This window comes from Trachemys scripta, chromosome 1, assembly GCF_013100865.1.
Source record: "Trachemys scripta elegans isolate TJP31775 chromosome 1, CAS_Tse_1.0, whole genome shotgun sequence".
Classification (NCBI taxonomy): Eukaryota; Metazoa; Chordata; order Testudines; family Emydidae; genus Trachemys; species Trachemys scripta.
This window is the reverse complement of record NC_048298.1, coordinates 80,789,561-80,814,633: the sequence shown is the minus strand read 5'-3', so window position 1 is coordinate 80,814,633 and position 25,073 is coordinate 80,789,561. Positions and strand designations below refer to the sequence as shown.

General features: G+C 41.9%; 1 protein-coding gene across 1 annotated transcript in view; it reads left to right on the top strand.

Moving 5' to 3' along the window:
* Positions 1 to 22,235, top strand: part of LOC117877483 (uncharacterized protein C3orf20-like) — a 58,445-nt gene extending 36,210 nt beyond the window's left edge. The window contains exons 9-10 of the mRNA XM_034771025.1: positions 5,798 to 5,940; positions 20,239 to 22,235. Of these exons, the coding sequence (XP_034626916.1) occupies positions 5,798 to 5,940; positions 20,239 to 20,272 (177 nt within the window). The 3' untranslated portion in view covers positions 20,273 to 22,235. The remainder of the gene's footprint in view (positions 1 to 5,797; positions 5,941 to 20,238) is intronic.
* The last annotated feature ends 2,838 nt before the right edge of the window (positions 22,236 to 25,073 follow it).

Sequence of the window (25,073 nt, the reverse complement as noted above, 5' to 3'; positions counted from 1 at the left end):
GGCACCATTCAAAAACTTCTCATTGCTTCCACCAGGAGCTCTAATTCAGCAAGTTGTTCTCCCTCCACTGTGGTTTCTTTGGTGAACACTTTATTTTCCAGGGAAGATTTGGGGTTAGATTCTTAGCTGGTATAAATCAGCATAGCTACATCCATTTACACATGTTGAGAATCTAAAATTCATTGTTGAGCAGTAATTGCTTCTACAGAGTCCCAGTGTTCTGGCTGCTTCAGCTCAAGGGGATAGGCACTCCTTTGTTTTTTCTACTTCGAGAACGTAAAGGGACACAAATTTGAAAGACAGCACATTTAAGACAAAACTTGGAAATCCTTATTTACTCCACATATAGCCAGCCTGTGAAAAAATCACAAACAACAGAAGGCCACGAGGCAACAAGAGTCACAAGATTTTGAAAAGGGCTGGATCATTTTGACCAGTAACATTTGTGCTTATGGATCGAGACATTACAAGTCTAGACAAACTTGATGCTTGAAGGCATAAATTGATTGCTTTTGTGTGAGGGATGAAATTCCCCCAAGTCATAGCATTTCACAACTGGCCAGGTGTATTATAGGGGGAAAGAGTTGCATGCCTCTGAAGCATCAGTTATGGTCACTGCCAGAGGCAGCACTGGAAGATTTGTCTGATCTGGAGTGGTATGGCAATTCATATGCTCTTAGGAGAGTTTCACTGCATTCTGCATTAATTGCTCTGAATTCATCTTGAAGATGGGAGATTTACCTACCCACCCTTCTATCAAAATCCTAATTTGGTATGATTCTGGTAAATACACACCTGTACCAGAGCATCACATTGTTATTTTCAGTCTTCCAGAACGTACTGTAGGGCTCAATCCTGCAGTGGCAAGGGGGATGGACAAAATAACCTAGCAGGCTGCTTCTGTAGCTACTTTCCATGGTTCTTATATTTTACCATCCCTAGACAGAATCCGTATTCTAAATGAGCCAACATAACTGGTGTATCCTACTCTAGTTTTTGGCAGTAGGACAGTGCTAATAGGTCCTTGGGGAGTAGCTGCTTTCATGACTAATTCCAGCCAATGTCAGGGGAGGATTGCTCCCACACATAGTTAGCAGACTTGGCAGCGGTAGGTGCCTGTATTGGATTCCTCATTATCTCAGGGTTTGCAGTAGCAGGAAGAGATCAACTGCAGAGTTTGCACTGAGGATCCCAAGAGCAGGAAGAAGCAGCAGGTCGAAGCCACGCATACATTCCCTGCATAGAGAGTAGGACATGTAATCTGGGTCCAGGGTGGCTGACATCTGCTGGTGCATGTTGGGATAGGAACAGAAAGAGCAAACAAAAAACAAAAACAACAACTGTAAATGGAATGAGAAATTGGAGCGGCATGAGAAAGGATAGTGCTCAGTTAGCAAAAGCCTAGGTAGATAAGCTGGCAGAAAGACATGAGACGCAGGGGAAGGAGTAGGAGAGAGACAGACAGACATAGGAAGGGGAGATGGAGAGGTTGGTGGCAGAAAGACAGAGCTGTGAAAAGAAAAAAAGCCAGGATGCAGAGAAAGTGTAAGGGAAAAAACTGAAATATGGGGACCCCATAGAAGAATGGGGAGAGGGGAAGAGAGAAAGAGAGAGGAGGAGAGCTAGGGAAGCAACAGACAGGAGGAAAAAGAAAAAGCAAACAAAACAACGCACGAATCAGCAGAACAAGGAGTGAAGATGGGGGAAAGCAATACAAAAACCATGTTTTAGGTTAGTATATTTTAGGTAATTTAGTCATCTTCTTGCATGACCAATGAGAAGGAGTTCATTGGAAGGGGAGGGGCTGATTGCAGTCTAGTGGAGAAAAGTCAGGTAAGTGCTAACCAGGGGGAATGAGAAGATGGGCAACACCAAGGCTCACATGTCCCCTGTATCCTCAGCGCTCCAGCCAATGCTCTAAAGATTTGTATTAGTTTCAGTTACGATATGCAAATTATTACAAGAGCACTTTGGACTGCCAAGAGAGAAACATGTATGTCGTGTTGCTACTCCTGACAACGTTGGGCTTCTATTGGAACACACTGGCCTGGACTTTGTGTACCTTTTCAGTGAATTCCGTAATCACAAAGAAACTCTCAAAGCTTTGGCTCGGTTTTGGCAGGAAAACTAGGAGAGAGTCATGTTCCTCTTCAGGATACCTGAGGCAAAATGTGCATGAAGAGTTTGCCTCAGGTTTCTGAGGCAAGGGAAACATGGTCCCAGCAGTTTACATTTAGCTGCAATCGGTGCTTGAGGTGGAGCATTGTTGCCACTCCCTCTCTCACACACATCATTGCCAAAGACAGTTAAAGATGGAACCAGATCTGGATCACCAGATGGAAGGGGAGTTCCTTTGGTTACAAAAAACTTATGCTGCTTGACCCATACAATTCCAGAAGCATAGAGAAGAAGCAGTGCCAGGCAAGACACTGCAATGGTGCCCAACTACCAGAGTAATTCTCAGCTTAGGCTTCCAAATGCCTGTGTGTGTGAAGAGTGACCCTCTCAACAATGGCTTCAGCGCTTTTTGCTAAAGAGTCCTTCGTGGCATCGACACCACACGATTTTTGACTGAAAGAAAAATGGGTCACAAATGCATGAAACAATATCACTCTGTCTGCTTTCACCTATGAAATTAAACATGCCTGAGATTACCAAGGGTTTCTCCCATTTCTCCATTAAAAGTGGTGTCCCATGTTGCGTTCTTCACTGGTTACATTTCAAATAAACAAACCTTGGTTTGAGCACAAAATGAAGAAAATCCAGTAACCCCAGGGATCTTCTTCCAGTGAATACACCCATTGTTACTTTAATATGCGTTACACTAAAAATTCAAAACATCTTGACTAGGAGCGTGTTGCCTGCTGAGACGCTTCCGTGAAGCGAGCCAGATGTTTCCAATTGTGAACCACTTGGGACTTCCCACAACATGAGCAGTTTGGGATATGCCCCAAACTTAGCGATTTGTATTATTTCAGTATTTTTAACTCTGTGGGCCTAATTCTCATTTACGCTAGGCCCCAGAATGGTGTGAAGGGCCTTCCGGAGAGACTCCGACCCAGTGTGCTATCAGCTATCATTAAGACAAAAAGAGAAAAATAAAAAGAACAGCTCCATCCTTATTCACTTTGTAGCTGATATCTCAGTAGGTTTTTCTTAGAGCCCCATTTATAAACCATCCACAGGCTAGCTCAATGAAGAGCAGCTTCGACAATTGGGTAAAAAGTATTTGTCTTTTCTTGTATCTGCTGTGATGGTATTCAGCTTTGTGATACTTGCGTAAAAAAAAAGGTACGGTATTGTCCTGTGAGGTGCTGAGTTCCCCCTGGGAAGTGCCAATTAGTCAGTTTTCATTGACTTCTAGAGGTGTTGTGGGTGCTCAGCACATAGCAGAATCAGGCTGTTACTCATTACAAAAAAAAAAAATCTTCACTTTTATGGGTGACTCGAACCATGGTAAGCCCCTCCCATCCCTTTTCAATGTCAACTTCCATGTTGGGAGTGCAGATTAAATGCAAGGGGTCATGAGTTTGGCTCTAGCAGCATTTTGTTAATAACACATTGTTATTGATTTAGGGGGGAAATATGTAGAAATTCTGAGAGGAATGCCTTGTCCACAGCATGCGGATCCAGTCTTGCAGAGGTTGGGCTGCATTCAGCACCATTATGATTCCATTGATTTCATGAGGTTATACTAGTTTTTCATTTGGTTCGTTATGCCCAGTATATAAGGTCACTTTTACCAACAGACAAATATTGTAACTGAACACAAATGTAGCCAGAAATAAAAGTTGAGACCTAAACCCACAAAAGAAAGGAACATCTGACTGCAAGGGGAAGCTGCTGCTACATCTAGTTGACTCCAGTCCAGCCTCGGCATTATAGCACATATTAGACTCTTCTATTAGAGGCTGTCAATTCTGGACAATGTTACATATCCTGCATGTATTGCCCTCCTTCCCCACTTTCCAAACAGATTGTAGCACAAATAAAACAAACAAAAACAAAACTCTATCCTTGTCTATCCTACAACACCAAAAAGTTACACTTTTCTTTGTTTTTACTATTGTTAAAATATTAAAACCAATTCCTGCTGCTTCCCTCGCATATAGTACACAGGGAAACAGGGGCAAACTCCTATTCATAATGCAAACTGTTATACATGGAGTTTTTGTTACCCGGCCAATGTAAGGAGTAGACAGTTAGCAGCAAATAGTAAAAGACTTCTGTCAACCAGGATCTAGTACAGATGGTGCCACACAACATGGTTTTGGTGATGCAAATTTGATTTTCAAAGCAGTGTCTCACACGTGGACTGAAATACTAAGCACCATCATTAAGATCTTACCAACATTTGGTGCTTGCCAACCTGTAGGACTCTCACTACTGAGAAACTGAGGCAGTTATTCTCCCCTTTAGCCCTGATTTGCTCTCATACTTTGAGCAAGTCAGTTAATTGCTCTGTGCCATAATTTCCCATTGGCAAAACTGGGATAATACTTCCCTTCCTATGTAAAGCACTTTGAGATACTTGGATGAAAGATGTTAAAGGCAAAGGATTATATCAGAGCCAATCAAAACATTTCTAACCAAGTTTTTTTCAAAGAAAAATAGCCCTTTTACAAAAAATATTTGTTTGCAAATTGTGATCTACATATTTGCAAACAAATATTTGTGTGAATTTTTTTATCTATATATAAAACTTGCAAACAAATATACATTATGCATTATATTATATTTTATATATATGTAATTTCACTGTTTAAAGAAAATTGGTGCCTCTTTTTTAATTGAAAACATTAATGAAAATGTTATCAGTATTTTTCATTTACCAAAAACCAGGATTTTCAGTAAATGCTGAAAAACACAGCTTTTGGTAAATGCAAATTGTCGATAATCATTTTGATAACACTTTTGATAATGTTTTCAATAAAATATTAAAAAGTTGCAAAAATATTAAAAATGCTTCATCTCAGAATATTTCATAACGGAAAACAAGTACAACATTTTGAATATTTTTGCAAAATAATACTATATTTTTTCTTTTTGAACAGCTCTAATTACCTTTATTCTCCTGTATTAGTTGTCAAGGAGAGATGATTACAAAAGACTTAGTTTATGCCTGGATCTGGTTTTAGATCTGAAGTGTGTCTGTCAAACAGAAACAGTGCAGTCTAAAATCTGCAAGTCTAAAGCGCTTATTGTGTGACCTTGGTCAAGTCACTTACCTCTCTGAATCCCCGTTTACCCATCTTTAAAATGGGGTATAATACTTATCTGATGAGTGTAGTGTGAGGTTTCATTAATGTTTGTAAAGGGTTGGGGGAAGAGGTAGCACAATTCCTCATTCCTGTCCTATCTAAAAACATTTAATAAAACACCGAACTAACACAATGGGTACAATGCAAAACTAAGGTACCCTCATTACAGTATATTCTGCCAGTTTCTCTCCCATTCACACTACTTTCCTTATGCCATATCATGCCTTACCTAATCTAGATTGTAATGTCCTCAGGGCAGGTAGCTGTGTTGTTTGTTAGTTCATGAAGCGCCATGCAGAATATTGTCCTATATGCAGAGGAATGAAGTGCTTTGAGATCCTGGCCCTAAGACACTTCAGAAGTATGACATTTTTAATAAAACGATGAAAGGCCAAAGCTCAAAGCAGCAATTCATGTAAATAGCTAGGCTATTTCAGAGTAATTCCTGTCAGTTCCTCAACCTAATTTCCTCATTTAAAATAATAGGTGGTTGTTCCTATTTTAATATTCTGGACTTTTTCTATGTTCCTTGGCAGATGTACATTCAGGGAAAGCTACTCTTTGCCAATTATATTTTCAATGGATATAGCAAATCAGCTAAAGACCTCCAAAAACAAATAGCAAAGACCAGGAGTGACTACCATATGGGCTACTGTCTACCCAACGATTTCAGATTCAGGTATTTTGCTTTTTCTGTATCTAATCTCCTCATTCTGAAAGCTTTGCTCCCTCTGTCCAGTTTTTTAAATGTAATTTGTTGCAATCCAAAACAACATAGGCAGTATTTTCAGTATCAAAGGGATGCTATTTATGACACATTTACGTATTGGCTGTAGTTGTAGTACTACAGATAGGATTGTTTACTTCCCACCTCATGCAGGCTGCAGAATCATTTTTAGCAAATTCTGCTATTGCCTTGTATCGAGGAGATCCTGGGAACTAGGTACAGGTTCAGGCCAGTTCTGCCATTCCTCTTTGTAGCCAACCTGATCTGTACTTGGCCTTTTTAAGGTATGCCAGGTTTGCCTTTTTGGAACTATGCATGAAAATTAAAAGACAAAATATAAGACAAATTACTTTAAATCCAGAAAGTTTCTTGGCAACTTACTTTGTCATTTATAGTTAATAACCACAAATATGTTTTAGAAGCACAAATCAGAGAATAGCAGCCCAGGGTTAAATTTTTCCCAGCAGCACACTGAGCGCACAGCCTGGGGAGCACTATGATGAGCTAAAGCAAACTCAGAAAGACTGCCAGTGATTCTACAGAAACTACCAAAGCTCCCTCTGAAAAAGGCACAGAGCGAGGTAGGAACAGAAGCAAAACCAATGACCATTTTTTTTTTTTTGCAATATACATTAATATGCAGCCCCTTGGAAACCTCTCATTCTTATTATAGCAATTGTGCCCAAAAGTCCAATCAGAACCCAAATGTGCTAGGTACAAATACAAATGCCACTAGACTCCAACATCGGCTAACCCCTATATCTTATACTGTGTGGTCATTGTCTAGTTCATTCTTGTGTTAACAGCTTGAAAACAGCAACCCAGAATTAACCATTCGGCAGTAATGGCAAAAGGACATGAGATATTGCCCCAGATACAGCGTACAGCCCTTTGCTGGGAAGATTTTAGCTACCTCTGACAGATACCAGAAGAATCTGTCTTTTTTTATACACATTTAGCTTGTCATGCCAATAAAATCTCATTGAATTGAACTGCAAAATGGTAGAAAATAGCCACCAGCCTGGTTAGGGTCATATTTTCACTGACGTAAACTTGTCACTTCATATGTGAATAGCCAGAACACATATTGGAGGAAGAGAGGTTAGGGATAAGAGATAAGATAGCACTCAGGGCCTGACTCCGCTCCCATTGAAGTCAATGGTGAACTCCCACTGACTTCAATAGGAGCAGAGTTAGGCAAACACTGATTTAGGCTGGCCCATGCCTACACTAGAGAGCTTACAGAGCTGTGCTGCTGTAAGATCTCTTGTGTAGCTGCTCTATGCCGGCGGGAGAGAGATCTCCCATTGACATAATTAAATCACCCCCAATGAGCGGCAGTAGCTGTGTCAGCGGAAGATGCTCTCCTGCTGACACAGCACTGTCCACACTGGCACTTCTGTCAGTGTAACTTACGTCACTCAGGGGTGTGTTTTTTTCACACCCCTGAGCGACATACGTTATAGCGACAAAAGTGCTAGTGTAGACATAGCCTTAGTTAGTTCTCTTGCTATTTGGGCAGGTTAGAGGTCACCGAACATATTATATGCATCCATGCTGACCTGTCCTGAACCAAAACTGGTGCATGACAAGGTAGAATGCCTGTAAGAGACAGGTGTCTGTTGATGCCATCCACCCATCATGTTTTAGGTCGTGGCGGGGGGGAATCTTTTCCATCCTGCTTTCATATGGCCAAAGTGATGATTCTCACAGGGAAGTTGGTAGGCATTTGGAGCAAATGACCATACCATCTTAGAGAGTGCTGGGCGACCATTTGACAGAATAGGACCTGTTTAGTTAGAATACTGATCTCTTAATTCAACTTGCATTCAAACCATTTGATGTTTTCAATCACACAGAGATGCTTTATCTGAATGGTGTCCAACTTCTTCTCTTGTCCAACTTCTTTTCTATCTTGACAGTGAGGGGCCATGTTTCAGTCTCATAAATCAGGATGATTATAATAATATATGGCGATATCCCATCTCATAGAACTGGAAGGGACCCTGAAAGGTCATTGAGTCCAGCCCCCTGCCTTCACTAGCAGGACCAAGTACTGATTTTGCCCCAGATCCCTAAGTGGCCCCCTCAAGGATTGAACTCACAACCCTGGGTTTAGCAGGCCAAAGCTCAAACCACTGACTTATCCCTCTCTCCCCATTCACTACCAAAGCATTGTGTATCTTCAGCTTTGTCTCTCTACTTATAATGGTATTTGAATTGTAAAAGATGTTCTTGATGAAGTGCTCCATTACTGATTGTGCTTTTGCAAGGCTGAGTACTTTTGAAAATCTCGCTCTGGGAAAAGTAGTGCTAGCATGGACAGGCTGCTGAAGTGATGTCATCTAGACCAGCTCTGAGCATGATCAGTTGACATATTTGTCAGAGTAGCAGTGGCTGATCTATATTTGAGCTCCCAATGTTGCTGCCACTTACAGTAGTGCAAGGGTGGGGCATTTTTAGAAAAATGCAAACACAGAGACAGCTTACTAGGGGCTCGATGTCCATGATCGGAATCAATCCAACTCCTGGAAGAACCTGTGGGAGTGGGGAGTTGCACAGGACACTTTGTGGGTTTGCCAAGGGATGATGCCCAGCTGTTCCCCTCTTAGCCACCCCACCTCCATAACCTGTGGATTCCCAACGGTGCAGGAAAAGAGTGCATATGCCATGTTAACTCTCTTTTGTCTCCCTCCCAATATGTTTGGACCCACAGAAGTGCGATTTTGACTATGTTCATCCCCTCCATGGTGTGAAGTGGAGAGGATGATGTCCACACTCAATTTCTACTGTAGGGAAGATCAGACGAACAATCTGACACACCAGTGGGGATTAGTATTAGGAATGAGCAAACTGATCCAGGCAGATTGCAGACATTCTCCACCCAAACTCAAGCTGAACTTTTTGGAACTCTGCATTTCTCCTCACAACCTCTCCCCTCTGCCTCCAGTTTTTGCATGGGTCAGTTGTTTCTAAGTGCCAGGCAGGAATGGAAGCAAAATATCAGGTCAGAGGCTGCTGTTTTAGTGTTTCCATCCCAAATGAAAGCAGAAGCTACTAGAAACATTGCAAGGAATTGTTCTTTTAAGCTTTTCAGCCTGGGTTTTAATACACAGATCCAAGAGGTCAAGATATTTCAGATACCCTTTGGATTAATATCTGAAACGTGGGGTGCACACCCAAAATGGACCTAGTGTACATAATTAATTAGCATGGAAGAGAAGGGACAGAAATTGTTAGAGATAGAAATGACCTATGAGATTACAATTCCATGCCCAAAATAGATAAGTGCCCTTCCCCAATACCTCCATTTCCCAAAGAGAGAATGTATCGAATGTTAAATTAACAAGAAATCTTACCCAAAGAGCTGGAGAAAAGTGCAGGGGATGGAATGGTACTGGTGAGAGTACAGAAGGGGTGCCTTTTCCAGAACTGCCTGCTCGTGCTAATGCTGTTTTCTTTATTTGAACCTAACTAATCAGCATCTTTGCCACACAAATCAGCGTTATCTCTGAAATGATGATAAAGCTGTGGAAAAGGAAGCTCTGTGTGCGTCACTAGGCTTAGAGCAGCTGGAGGGCTGTGTGTGCGTATTTATGTAATTAATACAGCTACCAGAGCCAACAGTTTGCCTCTTTGTAGGTAACCCAATAGTTACATGGAGTGTCTGAGCTCTCTTCTCTACCTTAGTAAATGCCCCTCCCCAATAGGGTCTCCTCTTGCACCCCCTTCCATTGCTGTTGCATCATCACCATGACCCAGGCTCATGACCTCCATAAAATTTTTTCAGTTCCTGTCTCCCTGAACTTCCAGGAAGTGCCCAATCCAAACTGGTTCTCTCTCCACCATATCAAGAATCTAGTACTTCCTCACTTCTGTTTCCATCACTAAAATGCCCCTCTACGCTTTGCACATCTTCTGCCTTAGCTACTGCATCTGTTTCCTCTCTGGCCCTTCACCTTGCTCCCCATTCCAGTCCATTCAGAACGCTGTGGCTAAAAATTAAAATTTTATTTCTCTTACCTGTAATTTTGTCTTACAGGGAGGCAAAAGGTTCCTTCTCTCCCTGCTAAGTCGGTCTGCCTGTTAGCACCCTCTACTAGCATGCCTGGTAAATGGCATTGATGTTGCTTCCCAGGTTAGGTTGCCAAAGCTAAGAAGAATGAAAAAAAGCTAGAAACTACAAAGATTAGCTCTTGGGAAAAAAATCAGGCTGAATGTGCTTCCCCTCTCATCACAAAGTGTGAAATAAAACCAGATTTGCCACAGCCTCTCTCCCCCACCAGAAAATCTGAATAGGACTGTTTACTATCTCCACATGGCAAAACATTCACAGGTTGCCAAACATAATAAACCTGGTGTATGATTCCAATTCAAAGGCGGCAAAATCATATGTAAAGAAACTAATTTTATCCTTCTCTGTCATGGGACTCTACTGCTCTTGGGAAGCAACAAACAGTAAAGAACGTCCAACAATCCAGAGAGGGAAAAAGTCCACCATGGTAACATAATATCAAGCTGACTGTGGACACATTTCTTAAAAAAAAACAAAACCAAAAGGGTCTTAAAGAGGGAGCACCAAAGGATGACTGAAGGAGGCATAAAAAAAGCATGTCAGTTTTGTAGCTGCTCAGTAAACCACTTTATACAGGGCTTCCCTGTCCATAAAGTAGCTGTACCTATGGATCCTTTGTCTTCAGGAGGATCTCAATAAGACAGTTGACTTAATGTACCCAGATACAGAGGTTTTGATGCTTTGCACCCCTTCCTACATTCCCCATATAACACCAATACACAGTAGAACACCACTACCTTGACCAAACCTAAAATGTTTAATTGTTTTTCTAGGGCGTGGGAAGATTTAGGATCAAAAGAGGGCAAGGAACTGACAGGTTTATGTGGAAGGCCAAACTTCTCTTGGAAACGAAGACTATGTCTACACTACTAGTTATGTCACTCAGAGGTGTGGATAAGCCACTCCCCTGAGCAACATAAGTTATACAGACCTAAGCGCCGGTGTGGACAGTGCTATGGTCAGCAGGAGAGCGTCTCCCACTGCTAGTTGGGGGTGGACTAATTAAGTTGACTGGGGAGCAGTCTCCCAGTAGCTTAGAGCAGCTACACTAGACAACTTACAGTGGCACAGCTGCATTGGTTCAGCTGCGCTGCAGTAAGCTCTCTAGTGCAGCCATAGCCAATATTGGGACTTGCCTCAGAACTATTTTATCTGAAAAAGAAAAATAAAGCTGGATGATGAAAAAGGCCCCAAGTTCTCTAAATTTTCTGAGCTGATGTGATGGCCAAAAAGAAGGCAAATTTTAGAATGAGAAACTAGGACACTTCCCTCAGTGGATCAAGAAGGTGATTTAGCAAGAGCTTGTAGTACTAGACTGAAGTTCCACTCCTCATCAGATCAGGGATCTCTGAAGTGATGTTGCTTTCAGAAAGCAGGAGATAGTGGATGAAGCAGTAGGCTAAACATGGAATGGATGGGATGTATGTCTCTCAGGGCTGAGACTTTCACTTTCAAGAAACTAGAGCTCAGACCCTTATGAAAATCATCTATTGGGAAGTCTAACGTGTCCTTTGTGGACAATAGCAGGATGTTTGCCTACTTCTTCATGCCCTTGTAAGCTCAGCAGGGAGAAAGCTTTCTGAATTTGAAAAGGAAGTCATCTAACTTTTGAGAGTAACCATGTTTGGGGAGACATGAGCCTTAAGGTTCCATGGTACAAGTCTCCGATGCTGCAAATCTGGATGGGTTGAGGTCCCAAAACATTGGCAGTATCCACAACTTGCACCCTGACTTGTGTATCAGTTCGGGAAAACCGAGGAAGCTTGGGTCAATAAGGGATGACCAAAATTACTGAAATGTGATCCTGGCTCATGTTTCTGGGCACCTTGCATCTGAAGACAAAGGAAGAACCTCAGAGACCCAGCAAGGAGAATGATAGTGTCCACTCTCCAAGCCTATAGATACTAATGGCAAGCGCATAATTTTGTTATCTTCCTATTATTACTAGTCATTGGGTTGCAAACAGGTTTGCTTGTGAAAATAAACATCTTGGTGCAATCTGGTTGGAAACTTGCTTGTTTAACCATGTCCAACTCATGATGGCTGAGCTACTCAGCCTGACTGCTGGTCTTACCACCAATGCGTACAACTCCAAGGAATATACCCAGGTGTTCTGGTGTCTCTCTCCAGCATTTTGCTCTGTTGTGGTGGGTCAGAGAAGCCATGATGGTTCTGTTTTCCATGTGAATGGCTACAATTCCTGCTGGGACCCTTGGGAGGAGGGCGACACTTCAGTTCCTCACTGCCCACAACTCCAAAGAGGCTAATGCCAAGCTGGCATTCCCAGGATGATCATTTTCCCTGTGCCATGTGAGGTCTCGTCTGAGCTCCACATCCATCCAGGCTAGTGTTGGTCATGGTGCAGAATCTTTAGCCCAGGGTTTGCCATTGGAAAGATGACGGAGTTGGTGCCACCACTATAGATCGGCCCATAGCCTGAGTTTGGTAGCTGCAGTGCCTGATCAGAAAATTGTGAAGGGGTGGAGCTGGAGCATGCCCCAGGGGAATCATTCAATCAACTGAAGGCCCTAGTGGTTGGTGTGCTGATGCCTGGAGGGTGCTGAAAAACTACTTGATGAAGGCTTCAATTTGTTTGAATTTTCTTCTTGGTTAATACCACGAGGTCCAGGCTCGTTTGAATAGACCCACCCTACATGTAGCATACCTAAACTGGAATGAAGGAGCTTTTCTGATAACTCACTATGAATCCATAAGGTTCCAGGAACTGGATGGGTTTAGGAAGCATGGCAAGCTCTTATCTCATGGGATTGCATCTTCAGCAGTAGATCATTCAGGCTGTGGTAGATCTAGGTGCCCTCTTATCTTAGACAGGAGACAGGATGACCATCAACATCATGAACACCAGTGGAACAGATGTCAAGCTGAAGAGCACTGGCTGGAACCAATGACGGAAGCTCACAATCACAAAATGTTGGAACCTTTGGTGGCAGGGAGGTATTGGAACATGAAGCTAAAAGTCCCATTGAAATTTATGGAGGCTAAGAAATCTTCGGGGGGAGAGAGAGAGAGAAAGAGAGAAGAGGAGATAGTTTTTGGATCAGCAGAGCTAAAGCCACTATCCTAAAATACATTTTAAACACAGAGTGATTGAAGGTGGACAGAAATGGAATGGGAGCTCCAGACCTTTTTATCTTTGCAAAGGATCTGGGGTGGAAACCAGAACCTCTCTCAAAGGGGCCAGGATTATTGCTCCGAGACAAAGAAGATTTGCTACAAAGTGCAGGGACCCTGTTCTTTTCACATGGGTTTGGGGGCAGAGAAAACATAAGAAAAAAGAAGTAGAAGAGGAGGATGTTTAAAGTCTATGAGGAGGTCTTGTCTGAACATCTCAAGACCCATATGTCAGAAGTGGTACTGGCCAAGAAATTCTTGGACTGGAAGAAGTTCTTGAGCCTTTCCTTCCTTCCTTCCTCCCAAGGGAAGATTGGCCTCATATGGCAGAGCTTCCCTGTCTGGATGTGTCTTCTGCAGAATCTCCTCTAAGTTTGATGCCAAACACAGGAACGGGAAACCTTTGATGATGAGGATGGCTGTACCTTTATCAACTGCTGGGGAATCTATTGCTGAGGGATTCCTAGCCTACTTCAGTGTGCTACCCCTGAGGACATTTTCCCTGCCAGGCAGAGCAAGCTGGAGGGAAAGGGAAAATTGGCAAAAATTCCTAACGAAAAGAGCCCTCAGAGACAACTGCTGTGGAAATCTCTGCTTCAGAGTTCAGAGGCAGAAGATTGAGGTGCGGTTCACTAAATATGTGTGAGGCATGTTCTAACAGTCAGATTGTGATGTAGGGAGAGAGGAAGAAGAAAAGAACTTCTTTTCCGCCTTTGAGTTGGACAAAAGCCAGAAAAAAACCCAACATTTCCAAGTTTAATGGAAGTGTGGATTCACACCACAGAGAATCTCTTTCTTGCCTGCTGCTCAGACCAATGCTTTCATTGGCTTCCTCTCATCTTCCATATGGAGTTCAAGCTTCTCTGTCCTCCCTCTCAAGGGTTAGCATAACTCTTCCCCCACCTCGATCTCTGCTCTCATTTTTGATCACTTACCTCCACCTCACCACTCCCTTAGTGTCTCTCTCTCATGCTCATGCCTTCTTCCACAGTCACCTATGCCTGGAACTCCCTTCTTATCCCACAAGGTGTCCTCCTTTCCTTTTCCAAATCCCACCCCACAACTTGCTTCTCCCATAAAGCCTAGAAATACTAATGCACATCAGTAAAAATGCTGCCGCCGACCGTGGAGACTAAAGGCAAAATTGCTCTAAGACAGAACCTTCTTCTGGGTTTCATCTCCCAGTACATTTTATTGTATGTCGTCCATCTACTTAGACTGTAGCTCCTCCAGACACAGATCTTCTTCTGTATCTTGTACACAGTGAGTACTTTGTCAACACTTAAATAGAATCATAGAATCACAGAACTGGAAGGGACCTTGAGAGGTCTTCTAGTCCAGTCCCCTGCACTTGTGGCAGGACTAATTATCTAGACCATTCCTGACAGGCATTTGTCCAACCTGCTCTTAAAAATCCCCAAAGATGGAGATTCCACAACCTCCCTAGACAATTTATTCCAGTGCTTAACCACCCTTACAGTTAGGAAGTTTTTCCTAATGTCCAACCTAAACCTCCCTTGTTACAATTTAAGCCCATTGCTTCTTGTCCAGTCCTCAGAGGTTAAGAAAAACAATTCTTCTCCCTCCTCCTTGTAGCAACCTTTTTACATACTTGAAAACTGTTATTTCCCCTCTCAGTCTTCTCTTTTCCAGACTAAACAAACTCAGTTTTTTCAATCTTCCATCATAGGTCATGTTTTTTTAGACCTTTAATCATTTTTGTAATAATTGGATTAGTTGTACTAAAGTAATATTATACAGCCCTAGTACAGTATCTTAACTGTGACAATATTACAGATTGCAAACATGATCCTTGTTACATATAGGGCTCATATGTATGAAAAACTGACATTTAAATTCTGGGCCAGTCCAGGATCATGTTGGAGACATTAGTAACAAAAGAAGCACAGAAGATGGGATGAGGAAGAACAGGTTTTAATGAGAGAAAGGATAGTATACAGCTGATACAAAGAAGTACACAGTATAAGACAAGTGTCTAATATATTAATAGAGAACTTCAGAAACAGAAAATTTCAAATGGTTAAAGAAAGTGACTTGCTCAAAAGTTACAATCTTATGTCTTCATATATATACATTCTTGGCAGTATAGGAAACATATTCAGTTCTTACATAGAAAATCTTGACTGTCCAAAGTGGTGGTATCACTTCCCAATGAATATTTGCATATGCGTTATGAAGAATACACAGAGGCAGCTCAAAACTTTCTGAGAAGAAAATAAAAATGTAAAGGATTTTTTTGGGGTAAATCCATCCCTCTCTGTAACAGCAGCAATATGATCTGTTCCGTATTCAAGAACAAAAGTACTGGAAATGGCAAGTGATGATGATAATACCTAGCTCTTACATAGTGTTTTAATCAGTAGAATAAGCAAGACCTTTTGTACTGTGCAACACATTAGAGCTCAAGTATACACCAAGGCCCAACACAGCAGAGAATCCCTCCTACAAGCCTCCTTTCCCTAAAGAGACCAAGCAATTTCCCCTCCCTAGCCTGCTGCCATAAACCAGCTGTATGCTTCCTGTTCCCATCTTTCCTGGGGACATGTGGCAGCAGCCAGGAATAAGTAGTGGGATATTTCTGATGAGTCAGACCTGGGTGGGAAAAGGCTCCAGGAGGGGGCTGGCAGCAGTTAATCTGGAACCCAGGCAAAGGAAAGTTCATAGAAGAAGGGGGTTGCCCTGTGGAGCTCCTACCACCATCGGAGCACAACATCTGCCTTCACCGCATGCTAAGCATGAGGATAAGCGATCACAGGGTCAGTTAGGCTATTGTGATAGCCTAACCCGCTATAGCATGACCCCAGACTGTGCTGCCATGCCCCTCATCGGCTCTATCACTGTATCTGGTCGTGACAAGGAATACAGCTATCTGAGCACATGTCCCAAGGTCCAGCCCAAAGCTGCACCAAGATTCACATATGTTCATGTGGCTGCACGCTGAGATACAGCGTTGTTAGGAGGCATTGTTCTGCTGTATCAAGCACTGGAGAAGGGTGAAGCTGGAGAAACTGCAAGCAGGAAGCTGAGCAGAGTGGAAGGAGGAGCTGAGCAGAGGCAGATTGATAATCCACCACTCTGGTTAATGGGTTTATGGGAAGGGATCGGAAACCACCATGTCTCGATTGTTGCGACTTCCCAAGGCTGTATGTCTTCACTGCATCTACCTCGGGGGAGCAGTACACATTAACAGCTACTTTGGGGTCTGCACTATAGCTCAAGGAGTGGGTGGCTACCTCATCATGAAGCACTGATAGAGTGACCCATGTGGATGTGTCAGCATGGAGCATGTTAAGGGAAAACCCAGCAACTGAGCCTGAGTTAAGTCTGCAGTGAAGACAAATCCATAGTCTAGGCATAATATGTGGGAGCCATACCCTCAGCAGCATAGCTCCGCTCCCTCGCTGTCCCGTCTCGCCAATTTAAAGGTATAAAAACCATCAAACTATCGGTATAAAAAAACATATAAGACCCAACAATGCAGCCTAATTAAAAGGGTCCTATTCAGGGCAGACATAGTAAAAAAAAAAAACCCACAAAACTCCTCTGGAAACACATTTCCTAGATGCTCTTTTAGAAGTGTGAGAAACTGAGGGAGATGAACAAGTTCCAAGCCCTAAAGCTCCTAAAAGTAAAGCACAAACAACAACTCAACAGCAGAATGGCGAGAGAGCGGGTGTTGTAGAGCCTGTTAGAGGGTGAACTGGTTCTTTCAGCTGGGTTACAGCTCAGCCTTATCTATGACAGGCTTAGCTCACCTCCCCAAGATGTGGAAATTAATAAGAGGAGCACATGTGACTAAGAGACCTGCTGGGAGACATGGGCAGCCTGTGGTCAGTCAGGAGAGAGACTCCATGGAAGGGAGTGCTCCATGAGAGAGCAGAAGCCCAGCCGGGAAAGGGCCAGCAAGGAGGCCAGGCTGAGCATACAGGAAGAGGCCTTGGAAGAAAAGTCAGGACAGTTTGGGTTACAGGGCAGAGTTCACTTGTTTGGGATCTCAAGGCTGGAGACTGGTAGAAGAGGGTGGACATGGGTGCTCCAATGCTGCCACTCTATGGAGTGGTGCATACACCCTTGTCAACAAGGGAGAAGACGGGAGAGTTTGAAGCCCAGGAAGGTTGGCCGCTGAACCAAAGAGAAAAGCTAAAAACTGTTGAGGGAGAAGAAAGACACTCAGAAGACTTGTGCCTGGCGAGAGTCTGGGGCAGAAAAATGATTTTGTTTCCTTTTGGACTTTAACTTTGGAAGAAGTGAACTATTGTGACTTAGTCAGAGGGGTGAGTCACCGCAATAACCTAAAAGTCCTGGATGACTGCTGAGAGGGGAAACTGAGGCAGCAGATGTGCACAGAGGCCGAATACTAGCCAGGCAGGGGATGAGGTTTCGCATACAGCCAGGGCCTTAAAACCCAACAGGACCAGCTTAAAATCCACCATCAGGCACCACAGGAACATTGCTCCTTGAGGTCAGAGTCCAACTATGTCAGTAAAAGACTGAGAACTTACAATGTCTTTAAATTGCAAATGGCAGGCTCCAGAACATGACACAAATGGCCACGTACCCCCAGGCATCCAGTCTTTCTACAGCCAAGCTTCAATGTGTAGTCAAAATAAAGCTGACAACAAAAGGAACAGTGTGCACTGTACAGCTGCTGGGATTGATTCTACAAGGTCTACTTAACTACATGGGTTGTAATGAAACCAGAAACCAGGGTAGAGAATATGAAATGGAGGCTGCATGCAGACTTTAGTTACAGAGTCAGGCTAAAACTTTTCATGCAATAAGAAGGTGACAGATGGGGGCACTTACAGAAATACAGGATGGAGATCAGGTCAGAGTCAAAACTGTGTGATTAGCTTACTGTCTAAAGTAGACGGGGAAGACGGGATTGGATTTATACAGCCCTGGCTCCCTATATCTCTACACTTACACAAGGAAGACCCAATTTATATTAAAAAGTTCTTCAAGATTCTTCAGAAATAAAGCTACTAAAGGAGTATACCAACACTTGGGTTAGAGCGAGAAAAACTGCTGTAGCCAGAAAAAGAAACATGATTAAAGAAGCAAAAATGCTCCCTTAAACTAACAGACTTCTAGCCGCATTACCATTCCTGAATTACAAAGTCTAGATTTACATTTTCTGGAATGCTTGGTCAGTGGAGAGCTTACTGAACAAGATGATGTAAAGAAAAAATAAAATTGGACCCAGATTCTTTGTCATTAAGCTGGAGGTCTTATTAGAGTGGAAATGGACTATGGAAGCTCATACCATCACCTCAATAATAGCCCAGTCATTTCCACATGATTGCTGTTCAGAGGGCTGTAAGAAATGAATGGTGAAGAAGAGGCCAAAGATTGAATGGCCACAGAGACTGAAATTCCCTCTCAATCAAGGAGTAGTCCCTTCTCCAGGCCAACTACTGAGGCAACCTGATAGGGCAATATGGGGATTCATAGTGCTGTATCCCTCTGTGGATAGAGAGAGGATCCTGGTTTCCAGGTCTAAAATGGAATCATTTAACCAGCAATAAATTCACTTAAAACAAGTTACATGGAAAATAATATACATTATCTGTTAAGGGTCCTAAAGGGAAAGAACTGTTCAGCTGAACTGAGACAAAAAGCTTTTTAACGGTGCTAACATTCAGTGTCTGTCTACACAAAATACTTGACCAACTAATACTAGGGTATCACCTAGTATGCTGTTTTATGTCCATACTGCATAAACCAAATTAATTTTTTTCAGTAGTTCAAAATTTTAATTATAAAATGCTCCATTAGTGAGTGAGCTAAAGTGAAAATGTCCTTCCACTACCTACAGTACTTGGATTGTTTCACAGGCCCTGGGATCACACTATCATTTTTTGATTGTAGCACATAGAACTTCCTTCCACCAGATGTCACATGTCTAACTGCAGACTCAGTAGAGAGGCCAAGAACTTTAAGGGCCTTTCAGGACACTGCGTGGGGGAAGCTTGCCCTGCTGCTGCCCTGTAGATGGAGGCCCAGTCTACACTTAAAACTTAGATTGACATAACTACAGTGCTCAAGGGTGTAAAAAATCCATACACTGGACAGAATAGCTATGCTGACTTTACCCCTGGTGTAGATGCAGCTTGGTCGATGGAAGAGTGCTTCTGGTGACTTACCTACTGGTGCTTAGGGAGGTCCAGAAAAACCCTTTCCATTGCTGTGGTCTACGTCTACACTATGGGGTTAGAGCAACATAGCTACGGTGAAAAACTACACCCCGACTACACAATGAGAACTAAATCCATACAATTTATTCAGAGCTGGAGTTCGCAGCTGCAGGGAAATTTATATCTGTAAATATGCAATTTAGACTATTAATTTGCATAAGGTGACACATGGAGCAGCACAAAACTTGATCGCTATGAGCTAGTTTAGATTTTATCATTTGTTAGTTTAGATGAGAGACCATGGGGAAAATCCTGATTACTGGCTTTCATCCCAAGGCATATAAAATTGGGCAATGACACACAGAAATCCATTCTTTTTTTAGGATCAGACATTAAGAGCAGCCCTTAATGTCACTGCCCAGCCACGACACTTCATTCTCTGGTAGATGTGACTTCTAATGAGGGATTTTAGGCATTGATTTCCACTCCCTCCCCCGCTCTTTATTTATTTAGTAACCAGCCTGTTCTTAACAGGAAAAAGTGAAGGAAAGTATTGGTCACTTTCTGTTCAGAAATGTAAGACTGTTTGCAGTCCTCTTGCCCCCAGCTGAGAAGGTCAGGGGCCAGTCTTTAAATACTGAGATATGGAGGAAAGAAAGGCCAACAAAAGCGACTCATTTATTTTGAGACTTGACACTAAAATTGCTGTTACTTCCAGACTATACTCAATGTTTACTGTTCTTCAGTAAGTCAGAATTACTAAGTTATTCGTAAAAGCCAAAATGCACTTACAAAAAGCAGTGTAACTTGAGCTGCAGTATATCTTGATTTCTGTTTTGAATGAAATACTTCCAGTATGGTCTCTATTTTATGTTTGTGTTTCAGTTTCCTAGAGGACAGCTTGCAGAGTTACTCTTGACATACAAAACAATGCCAAAAAATGGGAATTCAGAACATGTTTCTAAACTTATTTACTGAATCACTGACAGGTAGGGAAAATATCAGGTTATGTGACAAACACTTGAGCAAAACTGTTGTGGTATATTTTTAAATATGAAAATCTTGGTTGCATTTTTTCTAGGGTTCTGATTATTCTCTCCCAAATGTTTAAATGGATTTTGAGACATTTGTAAATAAGGGAAACATGGTAACTAGGGCCTGGTATTATAATTAAGTTAAGCTGTCATGGAGGATATAAAACTCCTGCTGAGATTATTAAAAGTTAGTAGTATGTGTCATTGAAATGGCTGTTTTTACCTTTTAGTGATGGAGTAGGAGAAAACTGATGGAGCGCCAATCATCACACAGCCAGTAAGATATAGGAAATCAGTCAATTGCCAGGTGGATCTCATCTGGGAACTGGCAAATTATAGGGTTTGTGGACAGTCACTAAGGAGGACGTGAAGAAGGGAGTGTTTCTGGTTTCTGCATGGAGAGGTTGGGTCAGGATCAAGAGAATGGTCAGGATCAATGGCTTCTCTACAGCAAGTTACTGCATGGCAAATCAGGATGTGAATATAGAGTGCACCAGCTGCACTACTGCACAATGAAAGCCCTAGAGTGTGGCATGGCTTACAACGCTTTCAAGGAGTAATACAGCAAGCTCCACTATGGGATTTTCACTGTGCTGTAGCAGTGTCCACACAGGACATTATTGCTCGGCAGCTTCTGCACTGTACTGGCTTGCTAGGCAGTAAAATGCTGTGTAGACAAGCCCCAAGTTCTGCTTCCCCATCTCTGATACCTATATATTCACTGTTACTAAACTTGTAAATTCAGTGTGTGTATAGTAACTGATCATACACAATATCTGATGGTATGTTCTTGTTCATCAGAGATCAGATCCGGGGTCTTAAATGTTCAGCTAGTATTTAAATAAGTGTAGTTCGGCATTCATAGAGTATATAGGACCAGGTGGCAATCGCTGAAGATCAAACTAGGTTTTATTTTGAGTCAACAATTTCGTGTTTTGCATAGCAACGAAAAACATTTATCAAAGAAATCCTGTTGAATATGAATACTTTTTTTCCCTCCACCAAGCCAAATATTTTCTTTCATTTCATCTCATCGCAGCAGCTAGACATATGGGACAGACAGACAACTAGTCCTCATTACAATGGGAAAATGAAGTTCAGTAGTTCAAAAGTTTGTTGACTTGCTTATTTTGCAAAGAAATTAACAAAACTGTGACCCAATTCTGCTATTCACGTCCATCCAAAATGTCCAATGAAATCAATAAAGCGTTGGGTGTGCAAGGAACACAGGTATAGAGTTCAGTTTGGAAACTCAATAAAACCAGTTAGTCTTGACGTAGTCCATCAGTATTTCCCTTTACATGTGGATTAGTTGATTTCAAGTCTGTAGTGAGGAGTAGGAACGATTTACCAGGAGCTCAATTATCTTATTACTGTCACACCAATAGAGGGCTTGGCAATTACTGATATTGCTTATTATTGTTAAAAATTGTACATTGTTTATAATTCACCAAAACCACATCCATTAGTGTATGGTTTTTCACTTTATTATGTTATGTAAAATAAAAAAATAGTGTTCATCAACAATGAATATTTCTATCAGATATCTGTCTATATTCAAATGTTTATTTGCTACTAGATCTGTAAAATTTACGGGCATAATTTAGATGGGCTATCAGATTACAATCAAATCTAGAAAAGTGAGTTTTGCCTTTAGGATTCCTTCTAGCTGGGTCTGGTCAAGAAGAAATAACTTCGACATTGTTTAACCATACAGAACTACGTACTCCTCCAAAACTTTATGATGGCATTAATTTTAAATGGGATAAGGAAAACGTATTTACTGTCAATTCTAGTCACTGCAAAGAACTCTGGCTACCTAGATTCATCAGCTCACCTCTGTATTCAATGTGGATGTGACGCTAAAAACAATCAGATTTCAAAATTAAACAAAACCTAAAAAGTAAGAACTTTGTTTTTATTAAGATCTCGTTCTGCAGTTATCAATCAAAGAACACTGAGCAGCTTTAGTTCTCCAATATGCACAATATGTTAACACAGTGCCTGGGCGCTAATGCAGACCTGGGTATGGTATACATTTGTAACAGGCAGCAAGAAATGTAGATGGTCAAAAAATCTAATAAACTGCTCAAGAGCCTCTACAGCTTGAAAGCAATGACTTTTCAACAGACATCATCATGAGGAAATTTGGACTATAAGAGTCTATTTATAGGTAGCTGGGAACAAGTTATCAAATCAAAGGAAGCCATTCTTTGGGTGCAGTGGGCTGTTAACCAGATTTTTCTGGAGGGAGGATATTAAATAAATAGCCATTAAAGTAGATTACCCACTAGGACAATTGCATGTGGCATCTTAAATGGATGCAAATGTAAGTGTGTGTGTGGGTTTTTTAAGAACACACTAAATAAGTTTGCCAATTTTATTTGCATTTAGTAGTTGATTTACTCATATAAAGCTTGTATTTCTTTTAATGATGATGAAATCTAAGATTGCTTGCTCCACAGCTTCACTCTTTTCTCACACATATTTAATTCCAAGTGATAAGCCAGAGTCTGTTCTTTGGGTCTTTTGCCCAGGTCTGCAGTAAACACTGCAGAAATTACTGGCTCAAACGAGAGATATGGGGTGAATTTTTGTAGCGAAAAGAGCACCTGCAGCTCCTATTAACTTCAGCTGAACTTGTGAGAGTAGTGAAAGTCAAGCCCCAGATAATTTTGTAAGTATTTATCACAATAGTTTAGAGTGTTGTTGTAGCTGTGTTGATCCCAGGATATTAGAGAGACAAGGTGGGTGAGGGAATATCTTTTATTGGACCAATTTCTGTTGGAGAGAGAGACTAGCTTTTGAGCTTACACAGAGAGCTCTGTGTAAGCTTGAAAACTTCTCCCTCTCTCTCGCTCTACAGTCATTTAAAGGAGATAGGATTCCATTATTTAGATTTAGGAAAAAGAGATAGCAATATTGGGATACACAGCAGAAGGTCATGAGATGCTGGTGGATGAGCTGATGGAAAAAGTATCAGTGAAAAATAAAACCAAATAAGAGGAAGAATTAGCTAAAAAAAACCATCAGGGCACTTAGTGAACTTGAGAGTCTTAAGTCAAGGACCAGGAAGACTTCTTTTCAAGTGGGAATGAAAACGTTCCACACACTCCTAGTCTATTTAAACCAGTTCTAAAAGTAGAAAGACAACGGCCTACCATAGAGAGAATTGCATCAACAGTTCCATTTTCTCAGTAGACCCCTCTCAGGGCTGGGGTAGAACTGACTCTACTACCGAAAGGGATGCTTAGCTGCTCAGTACATCATGGTTGAACAGAGGACTATATTTCCACAATGTTTCCTAGACATCATTCATTCTACAGCCTCCACCCACATACACCTAAATAAGGGCACAGAATACACTATCACAGGCAAATAAAGCATTTAAAGACATTCCCCTCCCTTAATCAGAGTGCAAGGGAGCAGAAGAAACAGGGAGAAGACAGCACAGGATACACATGATCCTGAGCCGCTTACTCCCTCTGCTACATGTTAATATATCTCCATTGAGGGGCTGTGAAACGTCATATATTTATACCCACAGTGTTTCCTCAAAATCAATACCGGGGAGGGAGAAGGTTGCAGGGCAGGGTTGGTCTTGTTACAAAATGGCCAAGGGTATGTTGTCGCAGGTGCGTGAGCATCCACTGAGCTCCCTTTGCTCTGCATTCCCTCATGGCAGCCAGTACCCTCAGGAACTTTACTGCCATTAAGTCCCTGCTGATGGGTGCACCATAACCCACACCCAAGAAGTTGGCAGATGCAGAGAGAAGTTATCAGGAGTAACAAGGAGTCCGGTGGCACCTTAAAGACTAAGGGATAGTCTTTAAGGAAATGCCAAAATAAATCTGTTAGTCTTTAAGGTGCCACCAGACTCCTTGTTGTTTTTATGGATACAGACTAACACGGCTACCCTCTGATACTTATCAGGAGTAATTACTGGCCTGATTTCTGAATGGAAATCCATCCATGTCCAAGAGATCCACTGTGTGTGTCTGCTCCCTCTCAGCCTGAGCCATGGAACCCTTACTCTGAGGATGGGCTTCCTTTGTGTCAGAGGGCAGGAGGCCAATGCCATGAACCATTGCTCTCCCCTTCTGTGGAGTTAACCTCTTCTATATCACAGGTTTCTGAGTGGTAACCATGTTAGTCTGTATCAGCAGAAAGAATGAGGAGTACTTGTGGCACCTTAGAGACTAATAAATTTATTTGGGCATAAGCTTTTGTGGGGAATAAATGGACACAAATCAGACATCAAGAATTATAACATTCAAAAACCAGATGGAGAACACTTCAACCTCCCTGCTCACTAAATTACAGACTTAAAAGTTGTAATACTCCAACAAAAAAAATTCAAAAACAGACTCCAATGAGAAACTGCTGAATTGGAATTAATTTCCAAACTAGACACCATTAAATTAGGCTTGAATAAAGACTGGGAGTGGATGGGTCATTACACAAAGTAAAACTATTTCCCCATGCTAATTTTTTCCCCTACTGTTACTCACACCTTTTTGTCAACTGTTGGAAATGGGCCATCCTGATTATCACTACAAAAGTTTGGTTTCTCCTGATGATAACAGCCCACCTTAATTGATTAGTCTCGTTGGTATGGCAACACCCATTTTTTCATGTGTGTGTGTGTGTGTGTGTGTGTGTGTGTGTGTGTGTGTGTGTGTGTGT